This window comes from Chroicocephalus ridibundus, chromosome Z, assembly GCF_963924245.1.
Source record: "Chroicocephalus ridibundus chromosome Z, bChrRid1.1, whole genome shotgun sequence".
NCBI lineage: Eukaryota > Metazoa > Chordata > Aves > Charadriiformes > Laridae > Chroicocephalus > Chroicocephalus ridibundus.
In genome coordinates, this window is record NC_086316.1 from 50,271,792 (window position 1) to 50,286,179 (window position 14,388).

The 14,388-nt window shown below is 38.3% G+C and overlaps 1 protein-coding gene across 2 annotated transcripts in view; it reads right to left on the reverse strand.

The window, feature by feature from the left end:
- ADAMTSL1 (ADAMTS like 1) overlaps positions 1-14,388 on the reverse strand; it is a 470,149-nt gene that overhangs the window by 332,882 nt on the left and 122,879 nt on the right. For both annotated transcript variants that reach the window (XM_063321445.1, XM_063321444.1), the window contains one exon: positions 12,965-13,084. In XM_063321445.1, coding sequence (XP_063177515.1) covers positions 12,965-13,084 — 120 coding nt within the window. The remainder of the gene's footprint in view (positions 1-12,964; positions 13,085-14,388) is intronic.

Below are 14,388 nucleotides of genomic sequence, written 5' to 3' on the forward strand. Positions count from 1 at the left end.
AATGCCCATATATCACCACAAAGGCTGAGAAAAACATAGAAAATGAAGACCCAGCAGATGCTGCCGAAGAGACCTGTACATTAAGTCAATTGCTATTATATCATTGTTCGTATCTACACCACGAAGTGAATGCAAATTGAGTACCTACTAACTCCCATAAAGTTAATTTTACACTCATGAAACAGTCTATAAGGATTTAACCACACAATTTCCCCTCTACTATAAATTGTGCAAAATCAGAGGAGCTTGCTAAAGTGATTTTTCTTCCATTCTGTATGCCAAGGCTGATACAAAGGATATAGCACAAAATAATTTTGCTAACATTATTTTGCATAGTTTCTCATGGATGTTTAAGCACACAGAGATCCTGAAGGAAACTAAATGACTGAGCTATATCTGCATATGATATGAGTGGAAATTTCCAGCCATACGTTGAAATGTGGATTTGGTTAAATACAACACCAAGCAAGCACGTTTGTTAACACAATTAAAACAGTTTTTTGGAAGAAAAAAAATAAATGCCTACATAAGTCAGCAAAGACATATTTCTATACTATAAACTTTTTTTTTTTACTGTAGCAATTTAAATTAAAATGCAGTTCTGTTTTCTGAAGTTCAAAAAAGCCTATGCTATGCACTAAACTTAGCAGACTAAAGGTTCAGAAACAAGGGGATAGAAAAAATACCTGCCCAATATACAGTATTTTGTCTTTACAATTTTTCTCTCTCTCCCCTTCATTGCTCCTTTTCAAGCAATTTGATCAAAGCAGACCACTAATTCATCTTGTTGGATTTTGAAACCACAAAAAGCAAGTAATTTGTAATTAATCCTTAAAAATCACTCACTATTACTGACAATACTATACCTATTTCAGATATCAGGCTTCCAACAAATCCACCAGCTTAAGACAAAGAGGTAGAATAGGTCAATTTATTTTTTTTTTTGGAGGAGGCCTGGAAGGAAGTGGGGAACAGAGAAATAAAAAGCTCATAGAGCTGCTTCTGGAATAAATCACTCCTATATTTTCTTCTCCATAGGTTAAAACCAAAGAGATGAAAATTCATACACACATATTCCAAACTCTGTGGATCTAAATTCATGATACACCAACCACTGTACTTTCTAAAAAGACACAGAGTATCCAATATACCTTGCAGGTCCTTAGGCACATTTCTTAATATATTTAAAAAATAAACTATTTGATTGTTTTAGATTCATATATGGAAGCCAGAATGCTTCATCAAGAGTAATGTAAAAAGATGAAAAATCCTTCTATAACCTATTTTATCACAATTCTGGATTAAATCATAGAGAGGTAAAGGCAAAAGAAGCCTTCATCTCTGATGAAAATAACACAACTGGTCAGCAATGCTTGCAGGAATAAAAATCACATCATAACTTTCTTTTACAACACAAAAATGCAACAGACTTTTTCCTACAAGATGGGAAAGAAGTAAAAATTCTCATAATGTAGAATTGCATCTAGAATTTTCAGTGGCAAGTGAAGGAACTGGCTCTGAGTACTTAGACCTACATTAAACCCATCTTTTGCTCCCCATAAATTCTCAGTAAAATTCTTGGTCCAGGTCTTAGTCCAGAAGCTGCATGATGGGCAAGGTATACAGCATCTGAATCATAGAATCATAGAATACTTTTGGGTGGAAGGGACCTTTAAAGGTCATCTAGTCCAACCCCCCTGCAATGAGCAGGGACATCTTCAACTAGAGCTCCGTCCAACCTGTCCTTGAATGTTTCCAGGGATGGGGCATCTATCAGCTCTCTGGGTAACCTGTTCCAGTGCTTCATCACTCATACTGTAAAAATTTTTTTCCTTATATCTAGTTTAAATCTTCCCTCTTTCAGTTTAAAGCCATTACCCCGTTCTATCACAACAGGTCCTACTAAAAACTTAGTCCCATCTTTCTTTTAAGCCCCTTTTAAATACTGAAAAGCCGCAATAAGATCTCCCCGGAGCCTTTTCTCTGCAACAAACCCAACTCTCTCAGCCTGTCTTCATACGATAGGTGTTCCAGCCCTCTGACCACTTCTGTGGTGCTCCTCTGGACACACTACAACAGGCCTTTCCTGAGCTGAGGGCTACAGAGCTGGATGCAGTACTCCAGCTGGGGTCTCACGAAAGCAGAGTAGAGGAGCAGAATCCCATCCTATGACCTGCTGGACATGCTTCTTTCGATGCAGCTCAGGATGCAGTTGGCTTTCTGGGCTGCGAGCGCACATTGACAGCTCATGTCCAGCTTTTTACCTGCCAGTACCCTCAAGTCCTTCTTGGCAGTGCTGCTCTCAATCTCTTCATCCCCCAGCCGGTATTGATACTGGGGGTTGCCCTGACCCAGATGCAGAACCCTGCACTTGGCCTTGTTGAACCTCATGAGTTCAACCATCATTTACCAGCAGCCCTGGGAAACCAGGGAGGTCTCAGTTGACTGGTGGCTAGCAAATGTGACACCCATCCACAAGAAGGGCCACAAGGAGAATCCGGGGAACTACAGGCCTGTCAGTCTGACCTTGGTGCCTGGGAAGATTATGGAACAGACCATCCTGAGTGCCATTATGTGGCACATGAAGGACAACGAGGTGATCTGGCCCAATCAGCATGGGTTCATGAAAGGCAGGTCCTCCTTGACAAACCTGATCTCCCTTTATGACAGAGTGATCCACTTGGTGGATGATGGAATGGCTGTGGATGTTGTTTACCTGGACTTTAGTAGAGCCTTTGATATGGTTTCCCACAGCATTGTCCTGGAGAAAATGATTGCCCATAGCTTGGACAGGTGTACTCTTCACTGGGCAAAAAATTGGCTGGATGGCTGGGCCCAGAGGGTGGTGGTAAATGGAGTTAAATCCAGTTGACAGCCAGTCATGAGTGGTGTTCCCCATGGCTCAGTACTGGGGCCAGTTTTGTTTAATATCTTTATCAACGATCTGGATGAGGGGATCGGGTGCACCCTCAGTAAATTTGCAGATGTCACCAAGTTGGGCAGGAGTGTCAATCTGCTTGAGGGTAGGAAGGCTTTACAGAGGGATCTGGACAGGCTGGTTCGATGGGCCAAGGCCAATGGTATGAGGTTCAACAAGGCCAAGTGCTGAGTCCCGCACTTGGGTCACAACAACCCCATGCAGCATTACGAGCTTCGGGAAGAGTGGCTGGAGAGCTGCCTGGAGGAAAAGGACCTGGGGGTGTTTGTCGACTGCTGTTGAATATGAGCCAGCAGCGTGCCCAGGTGGCCAAGGCCAACAGCATCCTAACTTGTATCAGGAATAGTGTGTCCAGCAGGGTTATGAAAGTGACCATCCTCATGTACTTGGTACTGGTGAGGCCCCACCTCAAGTAATGTGTCCCGTTTTGGGCCCCTCACTCCAAGACATGGACGTGCTGGAGTGTGTCGAGAGAAGGGCAATGAAACTGGTGAGGAGTCTGGAGAACAAGTCTTACGAGGAGCGGCTGAGGGAGCTGGGGTTCTTTAGCCTAGAGAAAAGGCGGCTGAGGGGAGTCCTTATCACCCTTTACAACTACCTGAAAGGAGGTTGTAGCAAGGTGGGAGTGGGTTTCTTCTCACAAGTAACAGGTGATAGGACAAGAGGAAATGGTCTCAAGTTGCACCAGGGGAGGTTTAGATTGGGTATTAGGAAAAATTTTTACACTGAAAGGGTTATTAAGCATTGGAACAGGCTGCCCAGGGAAGTGGTGGTATCATCATCCCTGTAGGTATTTAAAAGATGGGTAAACATAGTACTTAGTGATATGGTTTAGTGATGGTTTTTATCAGAGTTAGGTTGATGGTCAGACTAGATGATCTGAAAGGTCCCTTCCAACCTAGACAATGCTATGATTCTATGAGGTTCACACAGAATCACATAATCACAGAATGGTAGGGGTTGGAAGGGACCTTCAGAGATCACCTAGTCCAATCCCCCTGCCAAAGCAGGTTCACCTTGAGCAACAGGTGAGCAACAGGAATGCATCCAGGCAGGTTTTGAATATCTCCAGAGACGGAGACTCCACCACCTCTCTGGGCAGCCTGTTCCAGTGCTCTGTCACCCTCAAAGTAAAGAAGTTTTTCCTCATGTTCCAGATGGAATTTCCTATGTTACCGTTTGTGCCCATTGCCCTTTGTCCTGTAGCTGGTCACCACTGAAAAGAGTCTGGCCCAACTGAAAACTGAATTCAGTACACAGGGTGTGGTCAACAGGTTTATTTCTGTGATCCTTTACAGCATAGGGAAAACTTACCTCTGCGTAAAAAGAACTTTCTTAGGAGTGAGTACTAAACGAATTCCTGGAGGGATGACATCCCACCCTCCTTCTTATCTAGACCTCACTGTCTTCTGGTGCTAATGCATATTCATTCCTATCTTTAGTAGGAATTTAGTAATTATAATAAATATTTATCATTATTTATCATATACAATAATTTAGTAATGATAATAAATACCTATCATACTATATTCATATTAAAAAAAGAAGATTGTTCCAGTGCCCACACCATTCCACCTAAGGAAGAGGGAAGAGCAAATATCATTGCTACTGAAGAAGACGAGGTAAGACTGACATAGGGCAAAAACCTACATGGAATAGAAATAAGCTTCCCATTCAAATAGTAATCTCTCTGTAGAAAGATAAATAACTAATACTCTTTGGATAAGAAATTATAGGCATAAGAGGTTGTACAAGATGATGCAAAAATTCAATACATTTATTTTGAAAGCACACTCCAGCAACAGCCTTTGTGTATCCGAAAAAGCATTACAGTGGATTGTCATTTCAAGGCTAGATATTATATGTCCTATATCTTGTAGCAAAATTTTTACAGTAAACCCAGTGTTAAGACTCTACCAGTAATCTTTCACTGCTTGCTTTCCCAAAAGTCTGCAAAAAATCTGGTATGATCAGACTGACAAACATCTTGTTATAAGGCATAATGGAGTACAGCCAACATACTTGGAAACAGGCCTGCACTACTAATCTGAAAGCTACAAGTAAGAGAAGCCATGGAAAACATACAAGAACAAAACTAAAGCTGACTTGAATGTATTCTTCAAATAAGGATTTAATAAGACAATTATGGAACGTTAATTGAAAATGCCAACAGATTAAACACATTCATCATGATTTAACAATTCAGTATGTGGCAACTGGTTATTGAAACCACATTGTACTTAATGGCACTGCGATTGAGGATAAGCAATTTAGGACTTATTCTGATTCTGTGGTCATCCATTTTCAAGTAATTACTGTTCTAAATCTAGATATTAGAAGCAGAGAAAATGCTACAAAACTGTTCTGCAAGCAGCCACTTGATTCTGATCTCATATGGGCTTTAGCTAGGTCTACAAATCAACTTGTTAATGTCTTTATCCAAGCATGGAAACATGAGTTTTGTCTATAGGCATGCTTGTTCAAAGTCAATTCTAAAAGTTTAAGCTCTTGAACACCATCACTGTAAGCTTCACGGCAACTATGAGATAAGGACCACATTAACACTCTTAAAAAATGCAAAAAAAAAAAAAAAAAGAAAAAAAGAAAAAAGAAGGAAAGGCAAGAGACCTAGGGAAAGGGAAACAGACTTTCTGGCACTGACAGTCAAGACGTTAGAATCCATGCCTTCTGATCGTTGGTGTAAACCATCCGCAAGTGCTTTTTGCTGATACCGAAATTGCCAGTGTCCTACTTAACACAGTTCAGGAGCAGGAGTTTCCAAACCCCTTCATCAGTGTCCTAGACTGGAGGCAACTCAATAAACCAGGCCAGTATATGATGGCACACATGACAGCTAGGAAATATGCAGGCATACAGACTTACTTTTAGGTCAGAAAACTAAATTTAGACTCTGAACCCTGCCAGTGACTTTTCAGTAGTACAATTTTTCTAGGAATAATGCCCTGGCACAGCTTAGTGTGACCCAAAAAGGAAAAAGTTGAAGCATTTCTAACATTCTCTAATCCCTCCGATGTGCCACCTCTCCCTTAGATAGTCAAAGCTCCCTTGGCTGGATGCTCTAGCCCTCATCCTCTGGAGGCAGCCTGGGCCCATGTGAACAGGGAATGAAAAAAAAATAATCCCCCTTTCATTTGCAGTGATGCTGAGAGGCATTGACAAAGGGTGGAGGACTGCAGGCAGAGTCCCTATTAACTGTAAGAGGCAGCGTTGATCCCAAAATCTCTATGGCTGTATTTAGTGATGCTAAGAAAGCTCTGTACAACTGGGAAGCAAGAGCAGTGTTCTTCAAAAGCATCACAGGCCCTATTCAGAAGTCTCTTTATAACTACTGGAAAAGCAAAACTGAAAGAATAAGATGTGACTTGTTCCTCTAGTCTGTTTCAGACAGATTAGTAGTGAGCATTTGCTAAAATGTCTACGTCACTTCAGACTTCTGAGACTCATGTTGCAAAAATGGCATCTAAATAGGCATATGCCTAAATAGATGTTATAAAGAGGTATGTATGTCTACCCATATCTGCAATTAGCTATATATGTCATATATGTATCATATATATACATAGAAACAAAGAAGGAAAATTAACAGAACTTCAAAGATATACCAGCCTAACACAGAAATATGAAGGTATGAGGAATGGTAAACATGCAAGCAGCTGAAGCTATGCAACCACATTTTTTGCTAGAGTGATCAGTTAATATTTGCAAGATAGAAAATCAGCAAACATTGGCCTAGCAGTATAAAAAAGGTATTCTTAGTCAAGGATGTAATTTAAGTCCAACAAAAAGGAGGACTTTCCTCCAAAATGTTTAAATGAGCTGCTAGTTTCATCATCACTAGTTTTATGATTATAGCTCTCTTCACTCATGCTTTGCCTTCTATAGAACAACTCAAAGTGAAATTCATGACCTCAGGTAGAGAACGAAGTTTGGAATACCTCAGGTCTTCCTTGATAGAGAACTTTAATATTATTCTTTCGTCTCTTGATTGGCATCTATTAAGCATCTATTGATGCTTACCATTCACCCATTGTACTTTAATTAACAAATTTCATTAAAATTATTATATAAATTTTGCCAATGATATAAAAAAGGGGAAATGCTCATTTTAATCATGAGACCTTATAAAAAAGTGATGTTGAGTTCTTGCTTTGAAAAGCTAGAACTATACATATTTTGAATGTAACAACTCTTCTTAACTGATTTCCTTCATGAACTATTTGCACTACAGTTGCAATTTACAGTTTCAAAAGACCTTTATTAAAATGCACCGAAGCAAGACTTGCACACATAAAGAGCATCCCCATATTGTATTAGTGCAAAATAAGCTACTAGTTACCTGAATTACGCTCATGTAGAGTGAAAACAGTGTAATGCAAAAAGAGTTTCCAGTACTTCAGTGAAGCAAACAGAAAAGCTACTTAATCTGATGGAAACTAAGGAAATCTTCAGTTGTAGGGAAGGGGTATCTGGAATAGATATGAATAAATTTAACTCTGTTTAAGTACTGTGGTAGACCAAACAGTGTCCTATATCATTACACAAACAATGGCTTAGTTGTGTTTCAATTTTTCATTTTCCTAATGTGGGCAAGACTAATAACTCAATCTTTCTAAAAACAGCCTCCTTTCCTTCTGCGTCAACTCCAGCACTAGATAGAGTCACAGGACAGTTTTGGCAGCTGTGGGACCTGGATTCAAAGCTTTGGAATGTAATCTTTTTTTTTGTTCTGAGCAGTGGTGTCTTGATTGGCTTTCTAACAGAAAAAGAAAAATATAGGAACAGTTAGGGATCCAAAACATTCAACGGTCATGCTTCTTTTTTTTTAAAGGGATGTAAATAATATCATTACAACGCAATCAGAAAAATGGACAATAAAGCATTAGAACCTTTTGGTATCTGAATACTTGTAGACATTTAGAATTAAAGCAAGTGGAAAACACCAATGGTCCATCCTGCTATTTGTTTTTGATGATCCACAGATCTCTAAACATATTTGATACTTTCCCTTTTTAAAGCAGGTGAACCTTTAAGATAAAAACCTTGATCTACTTAGAGCAATTTAGTCTGGAGGAAACAGTAACAATTTTTTGGAGTATAGACTGAAAAACATTTCAAAACATTTGTGGCAGGAACTGATTTTCACTGAAAATAGTCCATGCTCCAAACTGCAAGTGGGTGGGAGGAATGTTGAATGTGGGATGAATTATGAGAAAGAAGTTTAACAGAAAAATTTTTTTAAAGATTCTTATGATATAGTAAAGAACTTGACAATTATCAATTGTGAAGAGTAACACAAAGGATGATGTTGCCCATTAAAATCAGAATACGATGCATCAGCAGGTGGACAAGTGATTTTTCTGAACTGATGAAACAGCTGAGGCAGGTAACATGGAAGAAGACAAGCCCACTATCTGCAGTCAAGTTTCCATTCCACTGGAAAAACTGAAAGGTATACTTTAAAGGTATGGCGCTCTCCCACAGGAATGATGTTTAATTTGTGGACTAGGGGCGCCTCTTGTTCTGACGAAAACAAGTGGTTATGGTATGAAAGTGAACTTCACAAACCACGTTCTGCCATGCCATCCAGCTGCCACAGGTGGCCTGTGAGAAGTGCCTGTGCCCTGATTATTTCCCACTGCTTTCCTTACGACCCCAGATAGAGCTCCAATTTGATTTGGATCTCTCTCAGGGCATTATTTTCCAGAGAACTCTTAAATAATTCCTGGACTCTGGGTGCAAGTAGAACTTCAGGCAGCTCTGCTTTATACCCCAAAAGATTAAGGTCCATGTCATGTTTTTGCCAGGACAGACTCATTATTTTCAAATAATTGGGTTGGCAGCCACATACATGACTGGTTTAGCTTGCATCAGGGGGATATGTTGTCTACAAAGAGCAACTACAAGGTAAGGCTAGTCAGAGAAGAGTCCCTCATATCATCAAAGCTTTTTTCTTTATCTGTCATGTCAGCAGTTACATGGGGCAGGCCCTGTAATTCCTGCTCTGGTAATTTCCCATCCCCAAGGAGCTCAAAGCTGGATTCTGCAGCACCATTTTATAACTGTTTAGAAATACGTGATCTTTAGCTGAGAAGCTTGGAAATTCCTTAGTCAATGGGCTGAGCATCCTCTACTGTTACACTTAAATAATTCAGAGTACAAAGGAAAAAAAAGTATACCCTAAAAAATAGCATAAATAAAATGTTCATGATATTTAAATTCTGAAAATTATCCCCTCCATCTGAAATGCTTAAGCAACACCCTATAAATACCATAATCAACTTTTAAACAGGAAAAAAACAAAGTTTAGACACCTGTCTTAGATTTTCTTCACTGTATACAAGGGCTTGCTTTCATTCTTACTTCATAATGATGTAGAGAAAAACATAATTTAGGAATTGAGAATTTCATACCTCAGTGGCTTTCTTTGAATAATTTTGTTGCTGTAGTCTCAGCTATTGGCTTTGCACAAGACAGAAAATGATAAAAATACAAATCTTCCTCTGGCTTCTGGTAATTCCCGCTCCCTGCCTGCCTCTGAAGTTAATGAAGGTAGAGGTACAACAATTGACTTGGGGTTTAGCGCTTATATTGAAATGGAAACTCTAAGACCTAATGGCTACAGTATTAAAAGGCTAAATTACATTCTTTTCAAGGATGGAAATATAATTGAAAGATAAGAAAAGCATCTCTGTGAGCCATTTCAATGACCGAGATAAAGCCTACAGATTGTAGAAAAAAGGCATCCACTGTGGCACAGCAAAAAAGGTGACATATTATTTTTTATTTTTCATTGGACATTGACTATCACAAGCTAAGATATTTGGGCTAACTTATACTTCTTAACGCACAAGCTTGCAAACAATTGCTTAGAACTGCCTCTCAAATAGGTAGTGTGAGTATTTCCTCATTAAGCATAATTGCTGTAGTAACTAGTTATAAAAAGTAAAATCTCTTTTGCTCTCTCCAACTTTTGCTGGGAATTGCAGGGTATTAAAGCACTTTAAAGGTGCTAAGACCTTTAAGACATAGACCCAGAAAGCTATACATGTCCGCTTGCTGACTGTGGCCATTCTCTCATTTATGCTATAAGAGACATATCTGGCACCTCTGGAAATTCATCTCTTCTCCCACATGGTTATGGAGTTATGGGGATATTACTTTTCACATCAGAACTGAGTCAACCTTTTCAGATGCTCTCAGCTACCTGCAGAAATAGTCATACATCATCTTTTTTTGGAAGAGTGATGACACATTTTTCAGACAGTAACTTCTAAATCTGGATCACCAGCCTGAACTTACACAGAAAGCATCAAATCAGCTCATGTCATCATCAAGGGAAAATATAAAGTTTAAAGATTTTTACAAATGATATTTAAGACACTAGCTGCAGAGCTTTCATTGAGGCTCTGTGCACACACTTGTTTCAAAGATAAGCCTACTCTATGTTAGTTACAGGACTCCTAAAAAGGACGAAAGTGGGAGATCTGTTGGGGAAGTATGATAAAAGAGGCTGTTTTCTCTGTGTCTCATTTGTTAGAAAAATACCTTTGCAGTAGATTTTCTCATTAGAAACACCATGATCACAGTGGAAGTCACAGGGAAAAAAAAAAGATTGGTCCTATGAATTGGGAAAGATTGGTCCTGAAATATAGCTTGTGCTTTCTGTTCTGAAAAACTATATCCCTGCCTCTGCAACACTTTTTGTACAATTCCAGCTAAGCTACTTGCAGCATTTTTTCTGACAAATTAGTAATCACGTAGTCTTTGTTCTAGTAGATGCCTTACCTGTTATCTTCAACTTGTTAGACAAAGATGCTGAGCACTCATGATTGCATCTGAGGTCAATAGTTCCCCTCTGAACTTATTGCTATGTCATGTGAGGTGAATTGAAAAAAATGGATCCTTGTGTCTCAGACAGAGCACTTCAGAAAAGCGTGTGCTTTTGACGTTAATGTCTGTCAGCCTTTGAATCTACATCCGTAAAATAGCAACAATAACCTGTATATGCCACAGAAATTTAGGAAAATAAATTCACTAATATTTAAGAAACAGAAATTTAGAATAAGTGCCACAGAAAAACCCTTGTTGAAATTAATGCTTGTCTTCGAAATAAAGTCTGCACAACGCACAGCAAACAAGTCATGAGACCACACATACATTTAAAATATTTCAGGCAAAATGCAGAAAAGTTACTTCAAGCTCTTCCGTACCACCTGTTCCCTACTGAATCAGTCATGTATAGAAAACAGTATGTGCTTCTGTAGTTGAAGATGGCATCATAAAGAGATTAGGTTGGAATAAAAGTTCCTTAAGTCATACCTAAACGAAGAGTGCAAAGTCATATTTTCTGCGCAATATTCTTTCAGTGTAGCTGTGTTTTCATACCTACATAGCTGCACAGACAGATCACAGGAATGACACAGCATAATAGTAGTAGTAGTAATAATAATAACAACAACAACTAAAATAATAAATAAATAAATAAATAATAAAATAAGAACGCTACCTTGAAGTCAACTCTATGAATAATTTGCATACTACTTTCTGCTTGTGTGAACACAGTAACGATGCACTTATAAACAGGTATAAGACCCGCACAACTCAGAAAAAAACAAATCAGTTCACTTGTACTGACAAAATGGTAATTAAATGTTGCTTGCTTCTCTGGACCACTGAGAATTTTCAGCCATACCTCCTTGATGAGTGGATGAGTGGAATGAGCAGAAGACTGGAACTTTCTGTTCAATTAATCTTTATTGTCCTGGCAGTAAAGCTGTTGCTTGAAACAATTCTGAACTGCCATAAAATTACTCACAGTAGTAGAACAAAGCGTTGATTTTGCCTGATCTGAAATATCTTTTAGCAGTTGTAAAGCAGTAAGGATAACTTGTCTGAGAGCAGATGGATTAGCACAAACATGGTGGATTATTAAATACCTTCACTGCTTTTGTTAACTGGATTTTTTGACCTGAGCAACAAGACTTATCAAAAGACTTCCACCCCATCCTTCCAAAGTCCTAGCTTTACATGCTCCCACCAACGATAATTGGCTAACATTCACTCATGCACTAAGAAAGGTAGCTTCATGCATTGCCCTCTGAGGCTATGAGAAAATGCTGATTAAAAAGTCAATAAGGACGGCTGTGCCAACACTTAATTATTCTAGAATTACTTTCTTTTTCTTTTCCTACCCTACAGAGTCTTTATTTTGAACTTTAATCCCTAAAATACATTACCAAGTCATGGTAATATCAGTTGCTAATGCACCACCACTTCTGTTAAACCACAATGTGTTGGACATCATAATACATTAGCCCTTGAAAATATCAGACCTATAAATGTAATGCAGTTTAAAATCAGCTGGCTTGCTTTATTTCATGTCAAAGCATGATTAAGCATGACTCCTGAGTTCTTTACTTCCACATTCTTTTCTTCAAAAATATCAGAGAACTAGCTGCTAGACAGATGTGAAATCCTTCAGGCCTGAAGTAAATGTCTTGCCAGCCAGATATGGAAGACAGTGAACATATATTTTTCGTAAAACTGTTTTCCATGTTTGTTACATTCCTTGGTGCATTTTATAAAATTATTCTTTTCAAATCATTATTTATTTTTTACACAACCTGTGAATTTAACTTTACTCATTCGTATTTAATAAAAAATAAACTATTTTTGCATGTGAAAATCAAACAATGGTGGTAACTTAGATTGTCAAAATTCTGAATGAGAAAAATTCTCATTAGGTAGCGAATGATTAATCTATGCTTCTTTTGAAAAAGTTTGCCCTGAAGATAATGAAACCTCATATGCATTTGACACCCACCCTACAAATAAGTCTTTATTTACATGGAGTTTCCAATATTTTTAGGGTGCCATTTTTATGTAGCATATCTAATTTTGTAACTTTCCACAAATTAGTGAAGCAGAATGAAAGACCGATTACAAAAATCTATATTTCTGCAAACATTTCTGATCAAATATTTTAGAATAATAGAAGATTCCTACCGGGTCTTCTGTTTTGTGGTTATTCAGCAAATCAGATAGGAAATCATCATGAAGACTTTCTCTCCGAATCAATGTAAATTCACGTAGGAAAACTGCTCCTTGATTTTGGTCTCCACAAACCTAGAAGGAAAACATGATATTAGGAAAAGTAAAGTTGTAATTCTGTCATAGTGACAATCACAATATCCAGATAAATCAGACTGGAATATTAAAATGTCCATTAATGGTCCCTTGCCTTCCATTGCTAAACTCATTCTAACTGGTCAGCATTGCTATTAGTGAAAACAAAGACATGCATTTAAAGAAAGTCAATAAGTTAATGAATAACTGCCATTTACATGAGATTCTCTTGTAAAATAAGTTTCTATGCTGTTACTTACAGCTATAAGGCAGTTAACAGTTAAAACCTCTTTTGTGAAATGAATTAATATTTAAAGTGTATTTTACTGTTTGGAACAGATCAAGTTTGTCCAGCATTTTGACTGCTCTATCATAACAAGTTAGGGTGCAAAACTTCTAAGGGACAGAAAAAAAATGTATATATATAACTGTGGCTAGCAAACTTAAACATGCACAAGCATTCAAAATCATTTAAACTAACTTTACACTTTTTTTTTCAAGTTTAGGAAGATATATAAGCTACTTGAGAAAGAGGTTGTTTCTTCAGCTAGTTCTAACCAATGCTTGTCAAAACGTCCTAGGTACTATTATGGCATTGTTATAGTGTTTGGAAATAAATAATCAAAACAAATCCACATCATTCTTCATGGTCCCATGTCCTTTTATTCTTTGGTTATTCAAGCCTAAGAATGATTTATTTTTTTTTTTTAGGTATAAAGTACACTTTAAATGTTGGAAACTGGTGAAATATGGGGGAGGATTTTTTACATATTAATGGAATATCTTGCTTTTCATTAGATTGATTACAAAGAATTCTGCTACAGGTGAAATATCTATAATGGTTGTTAGCAGTAAGAAATAGGGGGTATATTATCAACTGGAAATCTAGTAGATTTTTATGTTTTTAGCACTTCACAACATATTTTGAAGGTGACTCAGCTTGAGAGAATAGTATGTTTTATCGTAGGGTCAGAAGGAGGATCCAGGGAACTACAGGCCTGTCAGCCTGACCTCGGTACCAGGAAAGATCATGGAGAGGATCAACTTGAGTGAGCTCTCACGGCAAGTGCAGGGCAGCCAAGGGATCAGGGCCAGCCAGCATGGGTTTAGGAAAGGGAGGTCCTGCTTAACCAACCTGATCTCTTTCTATGACCATGTGACCCGCCTTCTGCATGTGGGGAAGGCTGTGGACGTTGTCTATCTGGACTTTGGTAAGGCCTTTGACACCGTCCCCCACAGCATTTTCCTGGAGAAGCTGGCGAACCATGGCATAGACAAGTGTACTCTTCGCTGGGTTAAAAACT